Raw genomic sequence first — 27,843 nt, 5'->3', positions numbered from 1 at the left:
GACGCCTCTTTGAATAGGGTCTTTAAGTAACACATTGCTGATTGGTGGTTTTCATTGTTGCTGATAGAGGACAATAAACACAGAATCTTGGTCACCTCACACTAACCCCAGAAATTATCTTTAGCATGTTTGGATTTGTGCATTTTGTTGTTTTGACAATCTATAAAAGGTTAAGTGTGAACAATCCCATTGCAGGTTATGTCTTGAATCTACAGCCACATATTGCATGGAGGGGTGAATGTGAACAACAGTATTATATTGTATCATCATTCAAACAATGCACTATTGCCTATGTTATGTTCTCATCTGAAGCTTCATATTCTGAAGAAGGTGGAGTCTCAGCATGTTCCTTAATGTAACTGGCACAATAAGATGCACACATCTATATTTTAAATGCACACATCATTTATTCACCAACGGCTAACACACATCTTCAAATGGAAAACTGGGGATGGCATGTGAGATGGAAATCCATCATGTGAGTAATTTACTTTCCCAGGCTTTTAAGGCTGTTATAAATAAAATAATTACACCACAATATAAATACGTAGAAGGTTGTGCCATCCGTTTAAATTCTCAAATCAGGATGATATAAATTCAACATGGCTTGGTGTCAGATAAAATTAGAACGACCATCCAAAATATATTATCTATTCGGTCCTAATTGTCCTGATGTAAAACTTAAATAGCATGGCAATAAGCTGAACAAACCTGCTACTGTACCCTATATGTTTGCCTATTCCAGTTATGTAATCGGATGTGCAGCCCGCAACAACGGTTAGGGGATGGGTTACACTGAGCCAATGGCGCTGGGTTTACATTACCCGGGAGGCTGTGACGTCCCGTGATTGACACCCACCGAGCTCGAGCCTGTCCTGTGGGCTGTAACGCCTCGCGCTTGTGCGGAGAAAACCAGGTTAAAGTCGACCAGCAGCGGTACAGCTCTATAAACCATGACTTAAAACTTTTGTGAATGCTTTGTCTTCAATCCACTGAATATGCGGAAGTACCGAAGATTGCATTGAGGTTTGTTTTTAATATGGTCTAACTTGGGTTTGTGTTTAAACTGGATAATTCTGGGATTTACCCGAACGAGCCCGTCGCTCGAATGGGTCCGTGTAGCCGCGCGAGCTAACCTGCTAACTTAGCTTTGTGGTTCGCTGCCTGCTACAAGTTATCAATAACTTAAAGGAAAGCTTCAGTAGACGTCGCGATCAGCGTCTGAGGGAGTATGACGGATCATCTCTAGAATGTAACATCTTTGCATTATTGTATTATTATTAACAACTGTTAGAAATGAGACGGAATGAGGTGTATAACACGAACAGTGCTGTCGTGTTGGCTATTGCAGCAGTGGCGGCTACTGTTAGCATCCGTGAGGTTTTATTAATGGGGACAGAACACGCCGTTGTTTTTCTCATCAGTGTGTCTAATTCATTTATGACAACAGATCAGTACGGGGTGATGCTGTTCTCGTGTAGGTGTCTTTGAGACGGAGTCACGCTGATTGCTTTCGGGTTGTAGAAACTTTTGCGTTAGAGGTTTTGGACGTTGCATTGCTGAGGTTATTAAAAGTTGATGTGAATGTGATTCATTGCAAATTAATGTGACTGGTGTAATGATAATGAAAATGTCAAGGCCTCAACGAGAAAGTTGTATGTTGTAACATGTGCACTGTAAGTGACAATGCACTCTCTGTAACTATTTACCAGAAGCGTTGATTGCTATTGCATGTGTGTACGGCGTTTGTAGCTTTTTGGAACAATTCGTTTTAGAAGTTAACAACATATTACATGTGATAAAGAGCAAAGTTGAATGACCTGTATTATTATTTTTAGCAGTAATTATATTTCCTTAGTCATCATACACCATTCCCCGGTAATTCAGTTGAAAAGATCTTCTTATATTATTTTTTTTGTATAAAAAAAAAGAATAATAATAGCTTTGTGGGAAATTGGTCAGTAATGTTAACAATACTGACATTATACACGATTGAAAAAATGTCTTATGCAACGTTGTGAAAATGGCTCCCCTCTCATATTACAGGTCTCTGTTGCATTCTGGAGGAGCCGCTGCAGCTCCACTGATGGGCCCGGAGCAGTGCGGACAACAGACATGCACTTGGTTCCTTACCTGAATCATATGCAAAAGGACACTTAAAACATTGTAATAATAATAATTCAGAACTCAGAGTTGATTCTGATTTACAAACATTATCATCTTCTGGTTGTTTATTCCGGGATATTGTATGTAATAAACGACACCCAGCAGTTTTCTGTTGGAACTGGCGTCAAAGAAGTATCTTGGAGTTAAAAGACAATACCTTTTCTTTTACTAAGTAAGCTCTGACGTTACCATCAGCATGAGCGCTGAAGGATACCAGTACCGAGCGCTCTATGACTACAAGAAGGAGCGGGAGGAGGACATTGACCTGCACGTCGGGGACATACTGACGGTCAGCAAGGGGGCCCTCCTCGCTCTGGATTACGTCGAGGGCCTGGAGCAGAGGCCGGACGATATCGGCTGGCTGCCGGGGTTCAACGAAACAGCCCAGGTGAAGGGGGACTTCCCGGGGACCTACGTGGAGTACATCGGGAAGAAATGGCTCTCCCCTCCGACCCCGAAGCAGAGACCCCTCCGGCCCCTGCCCCTGGCCCCGGCCACCTCCAGAACGGGGGCAGACTCAGATTCGGAGCAAGGTGAGTTGGAACGCAATTCCTGTTGTACCCCGATGTGTCAATCCAAATTGTGAATTGCAGAAAAACCGTCATGTCGCATCACCGTGGGGACAGCATTCAAAGTGTTCTCGTAGTCAATTTTTCTGAAATTGTCGTCAGCACCCACCTTTCCCTTGAAAGACTTCCTTCCTTATCTCAAGTCTCCTTGTCTTCGGTGGATGATGAGTTAGGTGATTTGTCTGAACTTGAATTATGGATGGGCTGGAAGTTTTTCAACCCAGACTCTATTCATGTTTTCACATGTTTTTTCGTTCCAACGTTCTAATGCTAGTTTGCTAGAGATCTAGGATTAGAGGAAGTTACTATAAGTTCAATAGTTATTTTCAGTTAGCAGAATCTTAAACGCTTACATTTGAACTTGTATACTTTTATCATCACATTGTTCACATCAAGAGCTTCTATCCTAACATCAAAGTGAAGAGATGTTTGGTTGTAGGCCTGGCCCTCATGAATCGCGAGCTGTGTGGTTGGCAGCATCTGAAATCCAGCGTTGGGAGGGAGAGCACAGAATGGCTCTTCTGAATGATGGCTATTTACGGACTCCTTACTTTTGTCCCTATTTCAGATGGGGCCCTGTGCTCTCCGTGTTGATGTTATTGAGAAACAGTAAACAGGATGTGCCTGTATGTAAATAAACATAAAATTCTGACCGAAGAAAATGTTAAGGGCAGATATCTTCTTATTTATTCCTTATTTTAGTCGGGACCGGTCCTAATGTAGTGTGACCCTCTTATCCAGCTGCAATATTCTGGGACGATGGGAGTTATTTCCATCCCTAAGGGCTGCAAAAGGCCAGTGTATTAAGATTTAAATACCTCCCCAGTGTAATCTGCGTTTAACCCTCACCCAGTCTTGAAGCAAACATAGGACATAGTCAACGTCACCCAAGTCTTCTCTCCCTCGTTTTTTTTTGCAGTCGACGGCCAGTGTTTAAAACTTTCTGTCCGTCGTGCGGTGTGGATGTGAAATTCTTTGCACGGCCTTGCATGCTGAGGGGAGGGCAATATGAAGGGGGGGGTCGGGGAGCTGGAGCTGCTGCAGCAAGGCAAAGTGTGTGTGTGTGTGTGTGTGTGTGTGTGTGTGTGTGTGTGTGTGTGTGTGTGTGTTGAGGGGCGCAGGTGGGAGTGGGGGGTGGCTCATAAGAGGGCCAGGCACTATGGCGGGAGATGGATCTGCGGCTACACAACATTTGTGATTTATTGCTGACTGCCAATGACCCTCCCCTCCCCACACATCCACCACCACCCACTCGCTCTCTTCTCCCGCATCTTTCGTTTTCCTTCCCCAGCCCTTCCCTCTTACTTGGCCTTCTTTGTCCGGGTTGTTTTGATAGTGCTCCTGGAGGAGGCCCCTCTGCCGCTGCGAGAGAGGTGGAAAGTGCAAGCGCTGGAGCCGGGGCTGCCGGTCCCCGTGAGCCACGGGCGTTTACATCAGAGCAGCAGATGTGGAGAAGAAAGAGAACAAGGGAGTGCTGGGAAACTATTTAGCCCCTTCATTCCAGCGCTTGGCCCCCATTTCTGAAGCCCTAGCGAGGAGTCGCTCCTTGGCCGGGCCCCTCACTCCACACAGTATGTGTGTGTTGGGGCCCGCCGCGCTGAAAGGAGGGCCGCGGTTATGCCGTTGTGCAGGGGTTGGGTCCTTAGCGACGAGATGTGCGGTCGGGCGAGGTCCGAGTTGTTTCGTCGAGACACGAATGCATATAGATAATGCGTTCAATTATGAATTCAAGTTTTACGTTAATTACGAAGTAGAGAAAGCACTGGAGAATAGAAGTGATTCAAAAGTGATTTCCAATCCTGGTTGGCGTGCCATTGCTCTATTTCCTCGCTGCCTGGTACTAGTTACCACCTAGCGTGCTCGGCTAGAGGGGGGTAATTTGACATTTTTTCTGGTCAGGGCTAGCCGAGCCATCGTCCATGGCCTTAAGTGTTCTGTTCTATTCCATTTCTGGCAGTCATAATGGAAGAATGACGCCAAACCTTGTTTTGTAGACCGATTAACACAGACAAAGAAAAACAACCAGCGGCTTTGTACCCAGAAAAAGTAGACCGTTAAAATGTTTGAATGGAAGTAGACTATTGTTTCCCCTCGCTTCCTCCGTCTACTGGGTTTGAGTCTGGTCTTTTGAACACATTTGACTATATAATGTGACACTTGGAAGTTTGGCCATGCATATCATTCAAAACAGTGGAGAGCTGCTCTGCATATCTTCTTGATACTCTGCATGTTGAGCCACGCGGAGAAGCTGAGCTTTGTGCAAGGAAATGTTTGAATGCTTACCGCCGGTTTTTATTTTCAGTTAGGCACGGAATCACTGGCCATTGAAACATTTGAGTTATTATTTTATGTGTGATTTTCATTTCTGCTTTTGGTTGCAAATTGAAATTAAACATTCACGCTTTCTTCTCTATTTTATAAAGGTGAAGGGGCTTTTTCTGAAAGCCCAAACCCGAACATGTTGTGGTTTGAGGCCTGAGGCAGGATGTGTGTGTGTGTGTGTGTGTGTGTGTGTGTGTGTGTGTGTGTGTGTGTGTGTGTGTGTGTGTGTGCGTGTGCGTGCTCTGCCATTAAGATAACGCTCTGTTCCTTTTCTAGGGCCTCTTCTTCTGCACACATCTGTTCCGTTGAGGCAGGTTTTTTTTTCAAGTTCTATTTCTGTTTGCTTTTCTACAGACCTATATCCTGTTTTCAGATATTGGAGATGTGGCAACAGGGGGGCTTCTGTTATTATATAAACCCTGGGTCCTCTCACATCTCAAGAGGTCCAAAGGTCTCAAGAAGTTGCATGAAGTTAGGTATTCTTGGCATAGCTTAGCATAGTTAACAAACATGAAACATTGTGTCATGCATCTGATGGTTTAGCTGCAGCCAAATGTACAAAGGGGAATTTTTACCAACCAGCATAGCTTAGGCTATGTTATACATAGGGTCATGAATATGAGGGATAAGTTCTGCCACAATAGCTTTGAATGTCTGGCGACATTTCTGAGGAAACAGGCAAGGCAAATGGCTGCATTCCACCCATACCGGTTCTAAAGGTCCTAGCTCAGCATGACACCATCCATGTTCTGCGATGTTCCAACCTGCTGAACCTTCCCTCTCATGTGTGAGGTCACGTTTTAAAATGTTACTATTGTGTGGTTTGTAGGCCACACATCTAAGGTGGACCCATGGGCAGTTACTGGGAATGTTGTTAATGTGCAGTGGAGTTTAATAACGCAGTAGTTAAGTCTATGTTGTGTTTTGATAAAGCCCTAAAGCAGCTGGAGGTGGGAATGTAATGGAACTCTTGGTGGAACGCAGACTGCATGCTAGACCAATTTGTTGCATTGTGATGAATCAGTATTGTACTAAATGCTGATTGCAGTAGCTTGGTGCACAATGTGCCCGGTGGATGTGTGGTGAATAGGGACGTAGGCACTACTTTTTTAGCGTGGGTAAAGTTATCTGAACGACTTCTACTCGACTCTTTTAAATTTTTTAACTAGATAGTTGTCATTTGTGAAGGGTATCTCATTTTGTAGACTAAAATATGTTTTTGCATTCCCCAAAATATTTTCGTACAAATAGTAATAAATCCTAGGGTAAATGTTTCGGTCTTATTCAAAAGTATATACTCAAGTTGACTCTAGTCTACACGTATATAAACAGCAACTTTACAATCTCACAAACCTTCCTCTGCTAAAATGGCCCAAAAAAGTAAAATGAATGCAACCCTGGTGTTTGGTAACAGTAAAATCCACCCACATTGTAATTAGGATCTTTTTTTCTTCTCAGCACCCAGCAAGCGGCGCTGGGGCCTTCACCGCTCCAGAAACACAGTGCTTTATGGGCCTGGGTGCGTGAGAGCATGCACATGTGTTTCATTACTTGATCACCTCTAGAGACTGGAGTCTAAATTGGCAAATCTTCTTTAGAAAACATGTCGAGAAAGGGAGAGAGAGGGAGGGGGGGATATAGAGAGGGAAGAGAGACGGAGAGAAGAAAATCTGAGGAGTTGCATAAAAAAAGGCATCTGAAGTATGTGATTGTTAGAAAGAGTTGGAGAGAAGGAGGGCTCGAGATAGCTAGCACAGCTAGTTGCTGTGAGGCCCATGTGCCCTGGAGGTGTGGACTTATGTAATGCAGTATCCATTCCAGACAGATCCTGTTGGCTCCTTGGCTTATGTTTTATCACTACATGTGGTGGCTAATGCTAAACCCATACTTATGGATCAAAGGAGATAGGCTTTAGCTACAGTCTGTCACATTATTTGGATTAGTTGCAGACCTCAAGACACTATTGGTGAATTACAGATGAATGTAGATAACGTTGTTGTTTTTTTTTTACTTTAGGCTGATTTGATTTGTTGACTGTTGTTGGAAGCTGTTAAGCAAACTGAGTGTTCTTTTTTTATTGGATTTATTTTTGTTAAATCCAAACTGCCTTGACAAGCTATTGTGTAAAGAACGTTCTTCTATTCTGGTCAGCACAGGGTTAATCAACAAGCTGTAGCAACAGGCTTCTCATTGGTTAGCCCTGGGCTGTTGTAGTGCATGTTCTCTCCTTTAGGGGGCGACATTGTCATTCCAGTGCCATGCAAGCCATTCAAGTACTCTCCGTTAACAGTCAAATGTATAAACTCCAACGATCCATTGGCCAGTTGAAATTGAAGCCTGCCTCATGCTAATGCAAAAATAGTTGGTTAAAAACTAGGTGTATTTAACTGTGACAAACGTAGATTATATCACAGCATCTTAATGCAACAATACTGACCAATTCCAGCCTCCAGCTTTGTGAGCTTAGTCTATTGTATGTTTTACTGTTGTATTGTATGTTTCCTTAGTTGCTTTAATAAGGAGAGATCATTTAGCTTTCACATCTCAATTAGGTGACACATAATGTTTATGTTTAATAACATCAAATAAATCAAATGATAAGTACTAAAATAAATGGCAGTTTGAAAAAGAGGAAGTCAATATTTTTTTGAATAATTGTGGTTTTACCTATCAACTCTGCTTTGCATTTGGTGCAAAATAAAGTTAAACACAAATACCCGGAAAATCAGATACCTTTAGTGGAACAGAAACCCTAATAGGAAGTGGGGGTCCATGCATGCACTTTGGTCCAATGCACTTGGACTTTGGAGTCAACATTGAAGAAATGTTTTTTAAACCAATTCAAATTCATGCCAAATGATGTCCAGTCTGGACAAAAAAGTCCAGTCTGTAGCACCCCGCACAACTTCCAATGAAGCAACATGTGCTTTTAATAATTACTTGCACATTTAAGTCCATCTCGCTGTCAGCGGCGGTATAAATATAGATCAGAATCCTGGAGGTTTCGACCGCAGCTGTCACTACTCTGGTGTGCGTGCAGCTTTTGTTTGGTTATTTGGACGCCCTGACTAGTGATTGTTATGGAATTGCAGAATATGTGGGCTCTAAAGGGAAAATCATCTCTTTTTGATTATTTGCTCACTGATTCGCCTTACCAAAATAATGCATTTATTTCCTCAATGGTGATATATTGCGGTCTCCCTGGGGTAGAAGTACGACGGCACTTTCTGATTAGTCCCGCGCCAACGCTCCTGGAAATCACCGCCCGTATCTCAAAAAATGTCTGGCATATTTCGTGAGTTACCCGACCCGTTTCCATGGGTGCTGAAACGAGCAGGTCGTTCCGCAGTACCCAGAAGTAACCGGACCCACTCTTCCCGGCCCATCCCTAGCCCCTCACAGGGGCGCTAGGGTAAATAAACACATACTTGGACACTAGTCATGGAGACAAGAAGCACGCAGCCACCACAAGACAGGGAATCCAAGTGAAACATGTGTGCATGTTGACTCTTTATTTGTTACTGCATATCGATGTTCCCTCACATTATTTCATGACTGAGTGAATAAAAATCTCTCTTTGCTCAAACTCTAACTGTGATAAATTTTTGGGTGACCCAAGGCATGTTAAAAGACCTGCAAGGATTTCCAGCGGTCTTGAACTAGCAACCTTCTCTTAAAAGTATAAAAGCCTGAGTATAGCCATATATATCTATCTTCTTCTTGTCTTGTAAAATGAGAGAAAGCTGTGCTGCATTGAGGCAGAGGACCCATCTGTTGTGGAGATCACTTCAGAGCCATCCCTCACCTTATAAACATCTCCTTTAGGGCATGCTATACCACTCTCCTCTGGTTTCTTAAGAAGGGATACATTTAACAGGGCCTCCCATAACATTTTCTTCTTTGTGGAAGCTTCTAGCATAAAACAAAAGATTACCATTGTCTGCAACATCTGTAGATTCAACGATTAAGTCTGAAACACTACATCCAGCTATGCTAGAATATCAGTATTTCAGTTTTTTTGTGGCTGTTGAAGCAGATTTTTTTTATTCCCATACCTCGTGTTTTTGTTTGCCTTCAATAGGGTTTCAGTCATCACATTCATGCACTCCTTGAAAACCCCCGTCATTAAATGGCTTTTTATGCTCCATGCAACTCCAAGAGAACATTAGTTTGCAAGTGACTACGATTTAAGTTAAGGAGAGAGGGTTCTGGTGGACCGGTCGTAATGGGCTGTCAGGTCGTTCGTTTGACATGCCCCACCACTCTGATTTTAGCTGGTGCATTTGCAGAAGAGATGTGTGCTTCTCACACAGGCCCTGAGCCGTTTGAGGGAACATTGCTTGCAGCCTTAAAGTAGCCGGCACGAATTAAGAAGTGTAGCTTGCAGTATAAGCACTGGTTTTGTGTCTGTTGCTGCTTAAATCTCGCAAGTCACAGCAATTCCTGATTAATTGTTGCAACGACGAGGTGACTGTTTTTAGTACACGGAAAATGTTCAGGGCAGGGTACATAAAAGCTACAGCTTGTGAATAAGGGTTCTGAGAAGTGGGCTGGGTGAGGGGGTCATATGTGTTGGGTGTCTGTCTGGGAGAAAGGTTAGTCTCAAGGTGTGCAGTGGCAGACCCCTGTCTAGAGCTATATTTGGGGCAGGCGATGTTCGTGTTCCATCTCAAAGTTTCACGGCTTCTCAGAAAGCCCCCTCTCTCCGCTTCCAATAACGTCTCCCAGATGGCCAGTTGTCCTACATTAACTTTGAAATATTGGCTGTGTGTTTTTCTTTTTTCTTCCGAAGACTTTGTATCGGCCTACATGCGCTGTATTAAGGAGTGGTGTGAGGGTTCGGTGGAGAATTCAACGGAGAAGTGAATGATCTGCTGGCATCAGCGTGTATTTCCACATTAGCACTGACTAGCGTTTGTGTTGATGTGTTTTTCAGAAGACCTGTTTAATGTACCTCCTCGAATGCGTTACCTTTCGGCCTTCCTCGAAGAGAAACTATTGCGCACAGAAGGGCCCTTCATTCGTAAAACCTCAGCATTTTGAAACTGCAGACTCTGCCCTCAAACAGCAAGGTCTTTTAGAAAAACCTTTTTTTTTTTTTCAAACATAATTTTTTTTCTCAAGTTCAAATAAAATCTGTGCCACTGCCTTCTTCCTTTCATGTCTGCACCTGGGTGCTGAGATCTAAGGCATAAAGTAGTGGAGGCGGGAAAGAAAACGAAGACCTGCCTCACCTCATTTCACAGGGTGTTTGCTTTACTCGCTTGGCCCACCATATGCTAACATAATGTATTCTGCTGCCCCAGAAGCTCCAGAAGCCCCAGCTTTCTGAATCCTTCGGTTTGTTTTTTCTTCAGGTTGTGGTCCCCTTATGGTGATTCTAGTGCTCCTTTGGTCCTGCTGCGCCTTCTGCTCCCTAGAAGCTCTGACAAATGGTCAGGTTACCCCACAAAATCAGACTGAGGATACAATAGTCTTTTTTACATGGAAATCAGTTGAACAGTTACCATACCATTTTACATGACAAACATTATCATTATGTTCAGTGCCTTATGTATATGGAAACTAGCGTAGATTGGAGTTTTTGCAGTGGTTGGTGGCGGAAAAGAAAGACTTCCATACCCAAAGACAGCTTTGGTGTGCATGCCTTTGTGTGCCCATAGAGGAGCAGTAATGTTAACCAATCTCCCACACCCACAGCTGGCTAGGCAATTGGTTAATGTTGGATTGAACATGTCTGGCTTAAGTACTTGTGTTCCCACTGTGCATTTCATCAATTCTTCAATCAAAAGGGAGTCTTTTCCATACCGTCAATAGGCTTTGCTGCTTTGTCTCATGTTTTCTAGGATTATCTTTACATCCCTGCCTCTTGTTCAGTAGTTGTGTTTATACACGGCTGTATGGATAAAGCCTCGACCTCATTGAGGAACGCTTTAAGCTCCACGTGCGACGGCTTTAGGACGAGTCTGTCTCTTAACCTGGCCTCTGTTTGTTTCCCCCCCTATCAGGGTTCGCTCTGACGGACCTGACGGAGCAGTTTGCCCCCCCGGAGACGGCACCACCCATGCTGGCTTCCCTGCTGGAGGCCATTGAAAGAAAAGGTGAGTCACCCCCTCTACCCTACCAAATCTGATCAAGGGTATTGATTATTTTGCCATTGACTCTGACAGGCAACGTTTTCTTGTATCTTGGTAATTTTCAGGTCTGGATAATCCAACGTTGTATCGGACATTCGCTGCCGGGGCTGGCCTGGAAGTCAGACAGTGCTTTGAATCCGGTAAGCGGCCATTCTATCAACTAGGGCCCCATCGACCCCGCATGTACCATATTAATTCTGGTATAAATGTTGCAGTTGTGTCTGTTAGGATGTGCATACATGTACAGAGGGACATGGGTTTGTTTTAAAAATTCTGTGAACATATTTGAACGGACGGTAGTGATCGTGATTTAACTCTTGAAAAATCCTCAATGCGTAAAATGCCTTTATGTAAAATGTCGTAGTTCGTGCAGCCAAGAGCGTAGCAAGTGGTCAAATATACATGACAAAACGGAAGAATGACTTTATACCCCCACGTGCCGTTCACCTCCACCACTCAGTCTCGGCCCAACGCCATGTGGCACACATTGCACAGGGTGGCATGTTTGAGGCTGAAGTCCAGTAAAGGCCGGACCGTTTGCTCCCGATCCGAACTCAACGGCCCTGTGTCATCGTTGATCCGGGGAAGCACCGACCATCACGGGCCTCTAAGCCAAATCGATGTGTGTGTTTGAACAGATCAGCCCGCAGAGGAGCTTGACCAGCTGGACCTGGCCGGGCTCTGTGACGGTGTGCTCCGCTACTTGCAGGACCTGCCCCAGGCGGTCATCCCCCCCGCCGTGTACGCTCAGATGGTGCAGACCGCCCAAGGTGAGGGAGAGGAACGGAGCACTTAAAGAGTCCAAATTACATCATCAATAATTCACGAGCTCCCAAGTCTTTCCCTAGTCGTCTTTCCCAACAGTGTTGCATAATCATACCTTTTTGTTTGCAGATCGTAATAAGCGTGCCATGCAATGTCCTATAAAATGAGTCACTTCAATATTACATTTTTTAATGGTGTTCAAATTTACTTTTATAACACTATCTTGTTAGCGTCTCGTACGGGTGTCTCCAGAGACAGGCTTTATGAGTGTTGTCACTTGGCTGTACCTTAACCCCGACATACCATTTTTCTAGTTAATCATTGGCTTTCGTTTGGAAGTGCTCGCATAACCCCCCCCCCCCCCCCCCCCCCCACCTATGGACCGCTATCGAACACCCAGTACCTTTGAACACATGACTCCACTAACGTCAATATTTGCCTCTTTTCAGCTCACAAGCAAAATGACTCGCTACCTTGCTAAACGTCTACCCTTCTCCTCGGTTTCTACAGTTTGTCCTTTTTGTTTCTTTACTTTTCTAACTCCTCTCAGTCCTTCTTCTTCATTCTGGTGGTTTTCTGCAAGGATGTGTTCTCTGTCTGTCACAGGGTTTCAGAAACAGGATGCAGGTGCGGTTAATGTCAACTGAACATTGCCTTCCTCGTTCTCTTGTGGCATCTCTCTTGCCAGCCAATGGAAACACTTATTTTCCACCACAAGACATGCTGTGGTTGTTCTCCTGCAGTGTTTCTCATCTCATTGTTTGATGTAATGTGCCTTAAAACTGTGACCAGACAGAGAGAGAGAGAGACACGTGCAGATAACATTTCACGCAGGCTTTAGCACCTATTCTGGGAAATGTGATTATTGAGGGGCTTTTCTTTTTAAACGTTCAGTGGAACAATGAGTTCAGATTAGTAAATGCAGTAATATGCATTATTATATAGCATCAGCATAGGTAAGGCTTAGGGTTAACCATAACTATTTTAAATAAGTATAAATGAATGCCTTGGTTAACATGAACACCATGACCTCAGTTAAGTAAATGATCACCAGCCTCATTAGTGACATGCTAATTAACCGTGTGTGGATGCGTATCACTGCATTGACTCGTGATAACCAACGGCTCATGGCCTCGGGTCCCAGCGCTGACGAACGCTCCTCTTCCTCCCTCCGCAGAAGTGACGAACCCCGAGGAGTGCGCTCAGCTGCTGCGCTCCATCCCCAGCTCGCCCAACCTGCCCGCCCAGTACTGGCTCACACTGCACCACCTGCTGCGCCACTTCTCCCGCGTCTGCCACCACGGCCCCAAGAACCTGCTCTCCGCCCGCGCCCTGGGCGAGATCTTCAGCGGGGTGCTCTTCAGACAGGAGCTCGCCAGGTGGGTGGAGAGAGAGAGACGGAGGGAGAGAGAGGGGTTGGGGGAGGGGGAGAGAGACGGAGGGAGACAGACAGAGAGAGGGGGGAAGGGGGAGGGAGAGAGAGGCAGATAGAGAGGGAGGGTGGGGGAGGGGGAGAGAGACGGAGGGAGACAGAGAGAGGGGGGAAGGGGGAGGGAGAGAGAGGCAGATAGAGAGGGAGGGTGGGGGAGGGGGAGAGAGACGGAGGGAGACAGAGAGAGGGGGGAAGGGGGAGGGAGAGAGAGGCAGATAGAGAGGGAGGGTGGGGGAGGGGGAGAGAGACGGAGGGAGACAGAGAGAGAGAGGGGGGAAGGGGGAGGGAGAGAGAGGCAGATAGAGAGGGAGGGTGGGGGAGGGAGAGAGACGGAGGGAGACAGAGAGAGGGGGGAAGGGGGAGGGAGAGAGAGGCAGATAGAGAGGGAGGGTGGGGGAGGGGGAGAGAGATGGAGGGAGACAGAGAGAGGGGGGAAGGGGGAGGGAGAGAGAGGCAGATAGGGAGGGAGGGGAAGAGAGTTAAACTAACAACCCGCACCTCAAGACGATATCGCACTCGAGGAGTTTTGTTCCATCACAGACAAACCAAGACACACGGTGTCTGGAACACACAGACACCGAGCCGGGTACAAGCACTGACACGCGTGCAGGGCCTCCTGCCCGAGCCGCCCAGGCACACGTATGTGAGGCATGCAAGGAATTGAAGTGGAGAAGGTGGGGGCGGGGGGGGACCTCTACTGTATAATTAAAGCGCCCAGGCGGATCATCTGGGCTCCTTTAGGCAGAGACGCTGCATAAAACAATAACAGTGCGTACAACAATAAAAGAGAGAGGCCACCCGGTGATTATTGTCTTGTTCTTTTCTTTTTTTCCCCGGGAATGCAGTTGTGAGCCAAACCCGGATGTCCACGTGAAGATCCTGGAGGCTCTGGTGACCAGCGAGGTGAACGAGACCCAGGCAGCTCCAGGTAAACGCTGTTGTTCACTCGCTGGGTTACTTGTGGTTGGCTGTCTTCTGTGTTTTCTTGGTGTCCCCGAGATTGCTTCTGTGGAGAGACGAAAGAGAAATGTTTCATAGTGCTTTCTTTTTAATATATTTTATTCACACATTTCAAATCTATAAGCAATGTAAATCTACAACATTGATGAGCTGTTGCGTGAGTAACTTTTTGTAGAAAGAGGATTTGAAAAGGAATGGAATTAGTTTCTAACCACTTTTTTAACCGCTTCACGATATAGAGACGGCACAGGAAGTTAAAGGACGCAATCACAGGTCTATATCTGGCCTGGGTGCATGCTCAGTGAACCCTGGACAAAGTGTGTGTGTATTTTGCCGTTTCTAAGAATTGCTGCGTTATTTACCATTAAACATGTGGGTAACAACGGATGTCAACAGCCAGAGTCGATTTTGATTTATTTTTCTACAGTCATGAGATTGGTATTGTTAGTTTGCCTCATTTTATTTCGATAAATGTTTCCTTATAGTATAGCGAGCTTTGTTGACTCATAAACGTATGCAAAGCAGAAAAAGAAACGGCAAAACTGTGGCTGTTTCTCCCCCAAGCCCTCCTCCTCTGACTGGGGTTGTGTGTACGTGTGCAGCGTGGCCTGACACTGCAGTGTTTTCATAAGGCTAGCTAAAAGCAGCTGCAGCGGCCCCGGCCTCAAGACGCCCACATCTGACTGTGGCCGGTGAAACTTTTTATTACCTGCCGGGGAGCGAGGGGGGGTGGGTATATATAATGGGCCGCTCTGCAGGCCCGCTCTGGGCTGCCAGGGGCCTCGACTGGAGGGCCCCGGCGCGGAGCAGGGCGGACCTGCGGTGCCTACGCTCCCGACCGCAGGCGGACGTATTGATTGGCAGCCCGGGGGAAGCAGCAGCAGCAGCAGCAAACGGTTTAAAATGAAAGAAATCCCTCCAACGCACACGGAGCCGGACGCAAATAGAGCCGCAGACGCACAGGGTCACGCTCAGTCCCTCAGACACAGAAAAATGTGAAGTAGAAGGCAGTCGCACTATGCCTATCTCGAAAATATAGGTCGGAAGTATTTTTGGAAGCGCAAATTATACGTCCGACGTTGGGCTGCCGGAGAGTACGTCTATAAAACCCCTTCATTCTAGTTTGGGCCATATGTCTCTTTGTGTGTGTGCATGCATGACATACGTGTGTGTGTGTGTGTGTCTGTGTGCGCCCACTGTGACTGGGGGCTATTTAAAGTCCATGACAAAAGGCCCACTTAGAGTTGGTGCGCTGGGTTGCTGGACGTGCTCCACAGAGCAGGCCTTGTTAACAGGGGGCCGCGTTCGTGTCCTGGGTTCCTCCACCCTCTCACCTACCACCCCCACCCAAACCACCGCCCTCCCGGGCCTACACATGTCCCGCCTGCCTCAAAGCATTCGGCTCAGCAAATATTTGAAGTTTTCCAAGTTAATCATAAGTAAGACTCCGCTCCCTCCCTCACCTCCTAACGCTCTTCTGTTACACACACACACACACACACACACACACACACACACACACACACACACACACACACACACACACACACACACACACACACACACACACACACACAGAGGGGGGTACTTCAGAAGGCAGCTCTGACACTGGGGGAAGAGTTAGCCTGAAGAGCTCAGCCTCACTTGAGCACAGCCCCAACAGGAAGTGAGAGAGGGGGAGGAGTGGGGAGGAGGCGGTCCCAGTCCCTCTGGTCGACACGCGCCTCTCGGCAGATCATTAACCGACGAGGTTCTGGCCGCGCAGCAGCAACGTGTTGCACCTGACTCTGAACGAAGGGATTATACCTGCAGCTGGCTGATCACTGAGGACACCACACCGCGCTTTAAATACATCTGAAAGCGCGGTGGACAACCTGTGGATTTATATGATTTGTGTTATGGGCTTGTGATGAGAAAGGATCATTAAAAGGAGTCGCTGGTTATCGTAAGAAGAAGAATGCACAACTTGCAACGTGAGTTTAATGGCCTTTGTCTTTTCTTCATTGAAGTGAACTTTCCCCGTTTGGTATTGAGGTTTAGGGCGGAGTGGTGATTAAACATGAGGACCCGAGGGGTTAAACCGCCGGGTTTCGCTGAGTGGGTATTTACCCCTGCTCGGTTGTTGCTACACCCTCCGAGCCTATCACGAGGGGCTTTATGAACGGGTCCACTCTGCTGGAGGCTGTGTCCCACCTGGCCAATCAGGCGCCTTCCCCACAGCCTTTAAAGTGTTGAATACATCACCTATTGTGGGGGAGAGAAAAGTGTGACGGGACGTTGCGTCAGCATTGTGTGTTCAGGGAGAGAAGCTGGTTCTCGGGTGTGATAGTGTTGGTCGTATTACTAATAATACTATATTATTTAAAATGTATATAGATACGGCTCGCTCCCAGTGGGGCTTCATGTTGGTCCGGAGCCAGTAACGGTTGCTAGTCAGATCTGGGGCTGACCTGACAGTTAGGTGTCATCTTTAATCTTTACCACGAACCCCGGGTCTATTTAGAGGACCCCCCCTGGCCTCAGTCTCTAGGACACATCTCCCCAGACCCGCCCGCCCCCCCGGTGTCACGGCAGGATTACAGGCATAGCTGTGAGACCCCGGGTGGCTCTGGAGCAGAGCGCTCAGCGTGGCGCGCATTAGCCTACGTGCTGCGGCAGCACAGCCCGTCTTGTCTGAGAGCCAGCGCCGGGACGGCTCACTCCTCCTCCTCCTCATGAAGCACGCGCACACACACACGCACACACACACTTAGGGAGGGGGAGGAGTCAGCCACCAGGGAGCCCACAGCAGAGCTCTAGTGAGTGAGAGCATGAGGGGAAGAGGACGAGAGAGGCTGCATGTCTGCTGTTATGTGCTGCGCTCGCAGGCAATGCGCAGTTTTGCTTCCCTGTGAGATAAAAAGGGCTGCTTACCGCAGAGGAGAGAGAGAGAAGGAGAAGGGGATTTAAGTGTGTTTTTTTGCTAGTGCGGTTTAGGTTTTACTTTCTTTCTAGAGGATTTGAACCGGCGGTACAGGGAAACGGTTTGCCGGGAATGACCTCATTGCTGTCAGGGAGTAAAGGATGCAGGAGTGGTTGGTGACAGACACCCGATGTGATTGGCTGCGGTGAGTGATGTAACACGTTACCGAGCAGGCTACGCCGTGCCTCTGCTGTGTGGTCCAATAGAATCGCCGGAAAATTCATGCAACTCATGGCTGTTTGAATTAGACACCATGAATGGCCTATTTTTCTGTATCATTTACGTTCGTCTGTTTAGCTGTCTGTAGAGATTTAAACCCGACACTAGCTGATTGTATACAGGCTTGTTCAAAAACAGTAACCGCAGTGGTTTTAACCTAATTATTCGTATAACGGTCTATCATGTTTCAACATTTCTAAGTCGCTTGCTTAGGTCAGTGTATGGATTCAAAATGTTGCATAGGTAAATGGATATCTGTATAGGATAGATATCTGTATGTACCACATTGCTTTGGTCTGTGTAATGCGGTGCTGTGGTCCTGGTGGACCGGGGGGCTGCGTGGCTCTCTGGCACTACTTGGTCTTCTGCCCAGTAACCATGTGGCCGAGTTCTGCCAGGGCCGGCAGAGATGCAGCAGATCTGGTGCTAATGAGGTGGGAACACGGGGAGTGCAGAGGTGTGGGGTAAAAATAACCCTTTTAGCTGGACTCCTATTGGCTCTGCCGTCACAACGTTGCTGGCGGCGACGCCAGCAAGGACAGAATGACAGCCCCCACAATGACGTAGTACAAGCAAGAATGCAATTTATTGGTTTTCAAGTGGATAACTTCTCCAGGGACCTATTTTTGAACCAGTGATCTTGAGTTTCTAATATGTAATAAAAATGTGTGGGACTTAATTTAGCTGCAATGCAAATAAAACAAACACTTGGAAACAGGAGAGTGGGGTAGGTGGTCGAGATATCCATTGATGCCTCGTCTTTCATTGATTAAAAGCGGTTTGCCATTGACTCGCGCCTCACGCACATCTCAAGCCACTACGGCCGGCGAGGGGTGATGCGATTTGCACCCGGTGTAATGAAGTGAGGACCAGAGGCTAGCGGCCGCCAGCGGTTCCATTCTGCTGAAGTGACTCATCGACTAGTACGTGGATCACCCGTCCAGCTCTGTCACGCAGGGCTATTTTCAGACCCGCAAACGAGATTACCCCGCCGCTCAAGACCGATCAATACCTCGCAGCGCTAATGGTCCCGGGCTAATTCCCCCTTGTTTGTTTCCGCTAAAACGTTCTAACGGAAACACTAAACCTCCCCCCTTGTCCCTCTCGACGCAGCACTTCCTCCAAAGCCGACCAAGCCCGCGCCCGCGACTAACAACGGCATCATCACCAACAACGGCATGGCGCTCCATGAGGCAGAGTGGTACTGGGGCGACATCTCCCGCGAGGAGGTGAACGAGAAGCTGCGGGACACGGCCGACGGCACCTTCCTGGTGCGGGACGCCTCCACCAAGATGCACGGCGACTACACGCTCACCCTGAGGTGAGGCTCTCCCCCTCGCCGTTGCCATGCCCACCACACACGCGCATCATGCGTGTGTGTGTGTGTGTGTGTGTGATGTGTGTGCTCCATTGGCAGTAAGCGGTTTGCATCATGGAGCTTGCTGGGCGATGGCTAATTTCTCTTTCCCCTCCTTCCGGGCTGCAGGAAAGGCGGCAACAACAAGCTGATCAAGATCTTCCACCGCGACGGGAAGTACGGCTTCTCGGACCCGCTGACCTTCGGCTCGGTGGTGGAGCTCATCAACCACTACCGCAACGAGTCGCTGGCCCAGTACAACCCCAAGCTGGACGTCAAGCTGCTGTTCCCCGTCTCCAAGCACCAGCAGGTAAGCTCCTCAGGCCACGTCTGTTGTTCGTCTAGGCCGCTATAAAGCTGCCTGGTTTGGGCGCGTAAAAATAATATGGGGCTAGGGTTATATGACAGCTCCCCGGTCCTAACGCTTGACTGTGGTTGCCCCCCTGCCTCAGGATCAAGTGGTGAAAGAGGACAACATCGAAGCGGTGGGGAAGAAGCTGTGTGAGTACCACCAGCAGTACCAGCTGAAGAACAAGGAGTACGACCGGCTCTACGAAGAGTACACCCGAACATCCCAAGTAAGTGCTGCTCCTCATCGCATCAACGCGCTCTCAAGACCGGAGTCGGACCGGAACGACTGACCTGGTTGTTTCACTTTTTCTCTTCCAGGAAATCCAAATGAAGAGGACGGCCATCGAGGCGTTCAACGAGACGATAAAGATATTCGAGGAGCAGTGTCAGACGCAAGAGCGCTACAGCAAAGAGTACATCGAGAAGTTCCGGCGAGAGGGCAACGAGAAGGAGATCCAAAGGTAAGCGACCGCACGGCGTCTCTCTCACCATCACCACTTACCTCGCCATCCATGGCGACTGGCAAACTCATTGGCATCGCTTAGCGTTCCCTCTTCCCCGACTGCCTCTCCCAGGATCATGGGCAACTACGACAAGCTCAAGTCGAGGATCAGCGAGATCGTGGACAGCAAGCGGCGGCTGGAGGAGGACCTGAAAAAGCAGGCGGCCGACTACCGGGAGATCGACAAGAGGATGAACAGCATCAAGCCCGACCTCATACAGCTGAGGAAGACCAGGGATCAGTACCTCATGTGAGTGTCTCAGCCCGGTCGACACGTAGACGTGTGTTTGGCGTGGAGGTTGAGGAGTCCACGTCGGCCGTGTGTCCCGACGGGGCTGACCTTCTCCTCCTCTGTTCTAGGTGGTTGACACAGAAGGGCGTGCGGCAGAAGAAGCTCAACGAGTGGCTGGGCATCAAGAACGAGAACACAGAAGAGTGAGTTGTGGTTGCCACCTTTTTCATTCCTTAACCATGTGCCCGCCTCAGCATGGCTTCCCCCCCCCCCCCCCACAACTCCCACCCTGACCTCTGACCTCTCACGTCTGCAGTCAGTACTCGATGGTGGAGGACGACGAGGACCTGCCCCACCACGACGAACGCTCCTGGAAGCTGGGAAACATCAACCGCCTGAAGGCCGAGGACCTGCTGCGGGGCAAGAGAGACGGAACATTCCTGGTCCGGGACAGCAGCAAAGCCGGCTGCTACGCCTGCAGCGTTGTGTACGTTCCCTCCCTGTGTTGATTATCAGAAACGCCTCTTTGGAAACTTAACGTCATGTTAAAGTCTACAAGACTTTACTGGCCCTTGTACGGGTTGAGGGGTAAATGGACTGCATTTATACAGCGCTCTTCTAACCAGTGGTCCCTCAAAGCGCTTTACAATATCCATGCACACATTCACAGACCAACGGTTTGTCAACCACGCAAGGCCACAACCAGCTCGTCTGGAGCAGTTAGGGTGAGGTGTCTTGCTCAGGGACACCTCGACACTCCGCTAGGAGGAGCCACAGGAGTCTCCCAGTAGGGGTCCTTATGCGAGCGGCCCCTATCTGCTCATTTAGGACATGGAGCTGAAACTAGGACATTCTCCATTCCCATTTCTCCAGCGAGTGGATGAATTGAATGTTGCAGAAGATGAGGTCAGCGGGCTCTAAACCAATGTCCTCTCTCTCTCTCTCTCTCTCTGCAGCGTGGACGGCGAGGTGAAGCACTGCGTCATCAACAAGACGCCGTCGGGCTTCGGCTTCGCCGAGCCCTACAACCTGTACGGCTCGCTGAAGGAGCTGGTCCTCCACTACCAGCACACCTCGCTGGTGCAGCACAACGACTCGCTCAACGTCACCCTGGCCTACCCCGTCTACACCCAGCAGAGACGCTGAGACGCCCCCCGCAGCGGCCCAAGGACCCCCCAACCGTTGACCGTGTCCCAGGGGGGGCTTCTGGTTTGGTCTCCTTCTGACCGGACTCCACACAAGAGGCAGACGGACTGATGCCCACCAGGAGGCAGAGAACGACAATGAGGTTATTCAGAGACTTGATACCGGCTATGGATGACGTTAAGGAGCCTGAATGTAGATTCAACCCCTTCTTTATTTTTGTGGTCGTTGCTGTTGTGGCGGGAGCACAGAATCAGGCCGAGCCCGCGGAGCGGTCTCCACGGTGACGAACTTGAAGGCCTTCTCTTTCCAAACGGTGCTTTCTCCTTTCAAGCTGTACCAGCTGGAATGTCTCCCCCCCCCCCCCCGACAAGAGGAGGTCCCTCAGCGGGCGACAGAGACTGGCCGCACATTATCCCCCTTACCGTCTTGATTTATTTGGGGGGGTTGTGTGGGTGTGTGTGTGTGTGTGTGTGTGTGTGTGTGTGTGTGTGTGTGTGTGTGTGTGTGTGATGGTGCGAGGTAGTTTATGTGACCAAAATATTTTGAATCAGGAAGCTGTGTGTGTATGTTCGGGTGTGAACGTTAGTTTGTTTGTATTCACTTTTTTTTTTTTGTAGCAGAACATGGATCAGCTGATAAATGTAGCAAAATGGCACTTTGTTTGGGTTTCTTGAAAAGACTTGTAAAGGACTTCAACCCTGGAGCTGGGCGGTCAAGATCCCTTGCTTTTTCTTCATGGAAACAAAAACCTATTGGAAATGTGTGAAACTATGAACAGAAGAGATTAGGTGGAAACTATTAATTTATGTACATAGAGGACTTGTGCAAAGCGATAATACCTAGTGTACCATACCAAAAAAAGAATAGTTCTCGTTTCGCTGTGATCGGATCGGCTATGCAATTCTATATCACCTCTCAAAACTGTATATTTTCTTCTGTTGCCACCAACGATATAAGCTTGTTTTTGCTTGAAATAATATTTTTTTTTCCAGTGTAATTAAAAAGGATATTTTGTCAAAAATGCCAAGATGGAGAGAAAAAGGACAACTTGATTTGTAAAGGAAAAGAACATATACTTTATCGCAGATGACTTTATTGACTGGCTAACAGATGGACAGGTTGATTATTTTGTCACGCCCTGTCGCTTCAACCCGATCGCTTCTCAGGCCGAGCCTTTTGTTGAGTATTTGAGCTGCTTCACTCACAGTGACTTTCTTAACGTAGCCAGGCCAAGTTTTGACGATCTTTGTCGTAAACAACGCAAAAAGTCAAACTTTGGGTACGTGTGTAGCGTGTGCACAGCGGGGAAAGCTGCAACGTTAGCCGTACGCTACGCTACACGTCGTACGATAACCCCACGTGTCGTAGGATAAACGTGCGCTACACGTTGTACGATAACCGTACTTGTCGTATGCTACGTGTCGTACGATAAACGTGTGCTACACGTCTTACGATAACCGTACTCATCGTATGCTACTTGTCGTACGATAACTGTATGCGCCGTATGGCGCTGTTTCAACATCTCCTTGAACACGGAAAAAAATTATAAAGATTTATTTTGTTATAAAAACCACAAAAAGATATCAAAGCAGAACTGTTTTAAAAGACCATGGCTATGGTAATTATAAGAATAAACAGGGGAGGTTGTTCTATCTTCCTATATACATTGTCGACTTAGTATTTTTTTCTGTATCAGAAAAGCATTAAGTGTTTACATGGGTGGATCAGCTCATTTCAAATAGTCTGTGATTTCTTTATTTTCATAACGCATTATTGTATGCCAGTGGTGATGGTGGGCTTTGTTTGAAGACGGTACTTAATCGTGTATTCCATGTTTGAGGCCAGATTATGGGAAGTACAAATTGAACTCAATTGGACCGGACACTTTGGCACTTTCAACGTTGACCTAAACGTTGGAATCGGCACGTGTCACGAAATACAGCACGTTCTGGAATGATTCTATAATATCGCTAATTTGACCACCACTATAATAGAATTACTGGCCATTCTTGGTTGGATATTTTTCTTTTCAAATACTGCAATTATATACTCGCCTTAAAAAGAGACTTCGATATGGCCCTAACTCCCCCACAAAAAATGTACTTGGGTCGGTTTTGCTGACCAATTAAACACATTTTGTTCCCTATGTTTATAAATGACATTAACCTGATAAGTAGCATGATCATTAACCTAGTTTAAATAGTTTTGCTACCTTTCCCATGATGACAGCTTCCTTTTCTAAAAACTGTTGGTACTTTCTTTGTTTAATAATGGGAATGGTCTATGTGTATATTTTCAGGTGTAATGATATTATTAAACCACCCTATGTCAATATGTCAAAGTAAACGTGGTCAATATGATTGATTTGAGTTTATTCGAAAAGGAATGACCACAGGAACAATGAATGTTTGCTACAAAATAAATGACCGAGTACCCATATCCTTTAATCAAAAATATAATTCGGACTTATTGGAGGCAGAGTTTACCATTGCATTGCTAAAACATTCGTAATTAGTGTAAGAAAGAAATGTATGTATTTGTTTAATTCTCCTGTCTTGGGAAAACATTGTAGATCTCTAGGCTGTTGGCATCGTAATGTGTCATTGATCACATTATGGTTTCTTTGAACTGTTCTTAGCTTCTTCAAAATGCACCACTTATGTTTTAAGATCTATTTTTCTTTTCTCCCTTTTGTGTTCTGTACGACTTTGACTTATGTCTCGGCCTCATGTTGGGTGTGTCGTCGACACCATGAGACTGATTTACCAGTGTTCCACAGTTTTGCTTTAAAACCTGTATTGGGCTTTGTTAAATAAAAATACATTTTTTGTTCTTTTTAAGTAAAGCTTTCTCTTGTATTGTTGGTTCTTCACTCAAACCAGGATAAATATGCATTCTAAGGTTTAAAGGGGTCATTGAAACTCAAGACAAATATTGTTTTGGTGAACGTTGATTGACCACTCACAGCAAGGAGGGACAATATTTCATAGACAAAACAAGTATGACAGTGTGGCGCGATCCAAAGCATGTTGACATGAGTTTTGTCTAATCTCATGCAGGCTATCTGTACCCAAGCCTATCAGTAACAGACACCATTAGATTAATGTCATAAAACGCTGGGCTGTGGTTATGCCTTTACTTGTAGAAATATCAACCCAACATGACCTGTTTATAACGGGTTGGACCATCCTGATCGTGTTGGAGCAGGCCGGCCTGCCCACACCTCCACCATGATGCTCCAGAATGTGGTTCAGCCGGTCTACAGAGGTGCTTTATTACACATGTTTACATGGGCAAAGGCTCATAAATAAAAAAATAAAATATGTAGAGACACACACTTCAAATGTTTTATTAGAGAAAATAATATGTTGCTTCTAGCAGTTTATTCACTGCTTTTTAGGAACAAAGCTGTTTTTACTCTTGTGGATTTTCTCAACATAAGTCATTTCTACAAGTCCCATTCACTCTCTTCATGGGGCAGTACCTTAAAAAGGACTTAGTCATTATTACTGTTTTAGAGTTATATCATTCTAACGAGTCAAAAAATGTTATACGCAATAATTAATCATTTGTGTCTTATTTTTCAGGCAGGTGTTTTCAATAATTCATTTTCATTTCTATTATATGGGGAGGACAAATACTATAATAAACTATTTAAAAATGTTAACATATGCTTAAAAATCACAAATATGCCTCATAGAAGGAGATCAACACAGAAGGTTTGGATCCATCATTGAGTTTCAACTCAGTGAAAGGCTGTTACGCCACGTGGATCTGTCATTGTAGAAGGGTGTATCAAAAGCGCATTATCATGGGGTTGGACTTTTCCCCCATCTGGCTCCTATTACTGTAATAATGGTAATATAGGTTCATCCTATGGCCCTGATCCGGGGACATTAATCTTGCCGTTGGCTCAACACTGATTACCAGCAATAATCTTTGATGCAGACATCAGCACTGGGAATTAAAGGGGGAAAGGGCCTTACATCAGAGACATGATGTGTACTGAAGGATCCTTTTCAGATCTGCTGGTTCATCATGACCATTGGGTGAAATGAGACCTAATAGACATTTCTGATGGACAGACATGTACAATTCTCAATGTTTATTCTAATTCCATTGGTGAAATTAGACATGCTGGCAATTCCTAATCACACATGTACAGGTCTAAATGTTTATTTGAACTTCATTGATGAAATATGCCAGGCAGTCCTAATGAGCAGACATGTACAAGTCCAACGTTTTTGGGGGAAATCCAGACAATTCTAGAAATATCCTGCATGGTTAGTTTAACTCTTCTTTCCCCATAAGGATAGATAGCAGGCCTGAGTCTACGTCTGGACCGCTCCACTGCCGGTGGAGTCGGCCCACACGTGACGTCGCTTTCGTAAAACTCGCAGGGTGAAAGATAAAGCGACCAGTTCAGCGATAGCTTATCTCTTGCTTGGCCTGATAGAGAGACCATTGGCATTTGCATTACTCAACCCTCTGTTAATATTGTACAGATCTCTCGGAAACAGTCAGCAAGGACTCCCGAGCAGACATGCGGCCAGAGAGGAGTCAATGAGAAACAAAGTTCCCCTTATCGTTGGCCTACGAAGTGTTTCCTATCTTCACGGACATGGATTTCCAATTAATCTCTGAACGGTTTTAAGTTTAGACAAGGATTGCTTTGTCTTCATGGGGCCTACTCTCCCGGTCAATAGTCGGGTTTGTGCCGCAAAAACAAAACAAAAGCTAAGCCCCCAAATAAAATGTGTCACTCAAACTTTTAAAGCGTCCTTTAAAAAGATGTAGTAGTTGTATGCATCAGTTGTATTGCTACCAGCAAAGATACGCCATATGAACAAAAGGCTGTTTTTTTTTTGTTTTTTTTACAATTTATCTTGATGTAGGAAAAGGAAAAGCAGTCAAGATAAAACAGTAAAGTAGATTATCTTGACAAGATAAACATCCCAGTCAAAGTAGATGATCTTCCACTCATTCACTGCTTGTTTCTGCTGCCAAATGTATTTCACAAAGTGGTTGTAGACCTAAACAATACGGGTTATAAAGAATATAACTAAATCACCAACACTAAACTTACAGCCTTTACCTCACAAATTAGATTTGTGGCCCGATGTGATCTCAGCCAATGATGTGGGTCCCTCGTGTAGGATCCGCTTTGCCGTCCATCAGTCATTGGCTGCACTTCAGGGGTTGCATTTTGATCAAAATCTTTTGACCTTTTTAATCAATAATTGAGTCAATAGTGTATATAAAGTGGTCCTTAAGAAATACCAGCAGCCCTGTAGAGTTTTAGAAAGCAACTCAAAGCACCTTTAACCTTAGAAAATTACAGGGAGGGAAATGTTTCTGTCGAGGGAGGGTGGAAACAGAACCCAGACTGGCTGAGAAAGCAATTGTGTCTCAGGAAAAATGAATTGATCCTAATTAGCTGTCAATTAAGCAGAGCTGTCACTCACTCTAACATCATCCCTCCACACTGCAACACTGCCTGACAGCTCCAACAGACTTTATACATATATAGATAGAACATTAATATATTATATACAAATATAGGCCTAGTTAGTACATATTGAGACCTCCCAGCTAATGTATCTGTTGGCAGGTACCCTCGTTTCATGGCCAAGAACCATGCTAGGTCCAGTCCAGTGGATGTAGCCACTAACTACGCATTCTAACCAGCGAACCAAGTAACAGCTCTGCTGGTACAAAGTATTCTGACCCATACGACTTAAGTGGTCAACCTCCATACCATATCTTAGTACCATGCAAAGATACCTCTTTTTCATACATATAATCTTCTTCTTTTATGGCTTTGAGAGATACTTATTTTTTTACTCATTTAATGCATATTGGATTTAGGGATTCTTATTAAGAGAAGTAAACAGAACTGGGGTCATTGTTTAATATAAATCAGGAGCAGTTGGTATGGTAGATACATGATGATAAACCCAATTGAAATGCCCCTGTGTTTACAGTCATCAAGAAGATCAGCTGATCAAAAAAAGGGCACATGGTGAAAACTGCCAGCTCATGGGATCTGGATATCCCAACACAGATGTCCAACGGATTCTCCGCTGCCGTAGGCCTCACCAAATCTATCCTTTGGGGGTTTATGGGCCTCATGATTCATTGTGTTGCTAAGCCTATTTTATCCAGTTAAACCCTCAAATAAACTGCGCTGAATGAAAGTGTAATCCCACCCCAGCAGGCCCTTGGGCCTTGCTCTGGTTGAGGATGTTACATCACAGGCCAACCACATAACTTAAACCCTTACTTTGATCTGCAGGGAGCACGGGAAAGAGTAGAGTTTTGTTAAACAATTATGATATACTTTGTTCAATATCTTGCTCTAGTGTTTGAAGGATAGTGTATGGTAACGGGATATAAATAGATCTGTATATATACACTGTATATACAGTATATTTTTCTTTTAACTTTTGTTTGCGTTTACCTTTTGACTTTCCTCTTGAGTTTTTGCCTGCACATATATATATACATATATACATGCATACATACATGCATACATACATACATACATACATACATACATACTGTACATCCATACATACATTACATTCATATGTTTATAAATATATAGGTACGTACGTACGTACATACATACATACATACATACATACATACATACATACATACATATATACAGACATACATACATACAAACATGAATATATACATACATACATACATACATAC

The 27,843-nt window shown here is 45.9% G+C and overlaps 1 protein-coding gene across 2 annotated transcripts; it reads left to right on the top strand.

Annotated features, from left to right (window-relative positions):
* The first annotated feature begins 886 nt into the window (after positions 1-886).
* On the top strand, positions 887-23,959 carry pik3r1 (phosphoinositide-3-kinase, regulatory subunit 1 (alpha)). 2 transcript variants are annotated; one of them, XM_079734946.1, is made up of 15 exons: positions 887-1,026; positions 2,047-2,699; positions 11,066-11,158; positions 11,260-11,334; positions 11,833-11,964; positions 13,137-13,338; positions 14,237-14,319; positions 18,646-18,853; positions 19,019-19,199; positions 19,342-19,467; positions 19,559-19,701; positions 19,816-19,992; positions 20,103-20,177; positions 20,291-20,461; positions 20,931-23,959. In XM_079734946.1, exons 2-15 carry the CDS (start codon positions 2,363-2,365, stop codon positions 21,118-21,120), a joined length of 2,193 nt encoding a protein of 730 aa, XP_079591072.1. In that variant the 5' UTR covers positions 887-1,026; positions 2,047-2,362; the 3' UTR covers positions 21,121-23,959. The 2 variants fall into 2 exon arrangements, with proteins under 2 accessions (XP_079591072.1, XP_079591073.1); XM_079734947.1 differs by lacking the exons at positions 887-1,026; positions 2,047-2,699; positions 11,066-11,158; ... (2 more) ...; positions 13,137-13,338; positions 14,237-14,319 and adding an exon at positions 16,070-16,324.
* The last annotated feature ends 3,884 nt before the right edge of the window (positions 23,960-27,843 follow it).

Source organism: Pollachius pollachius (assembly GCF_949987615.1).
Source record: "Pollachius pollachius genome assembly, chromosome: 4".
Classification (NCBI taxonomy): domain Eukaryota; kingdom Metazoa; phylum Chordata; class Actinopteri; order Gadiformes; family Gadidae; genus Pollachius; species Pollachius pollachius.
Note: the sequence above shows the minus strand (reverse complement) of the source record. Positions and strands in the feature narration are given on the sequence as shown.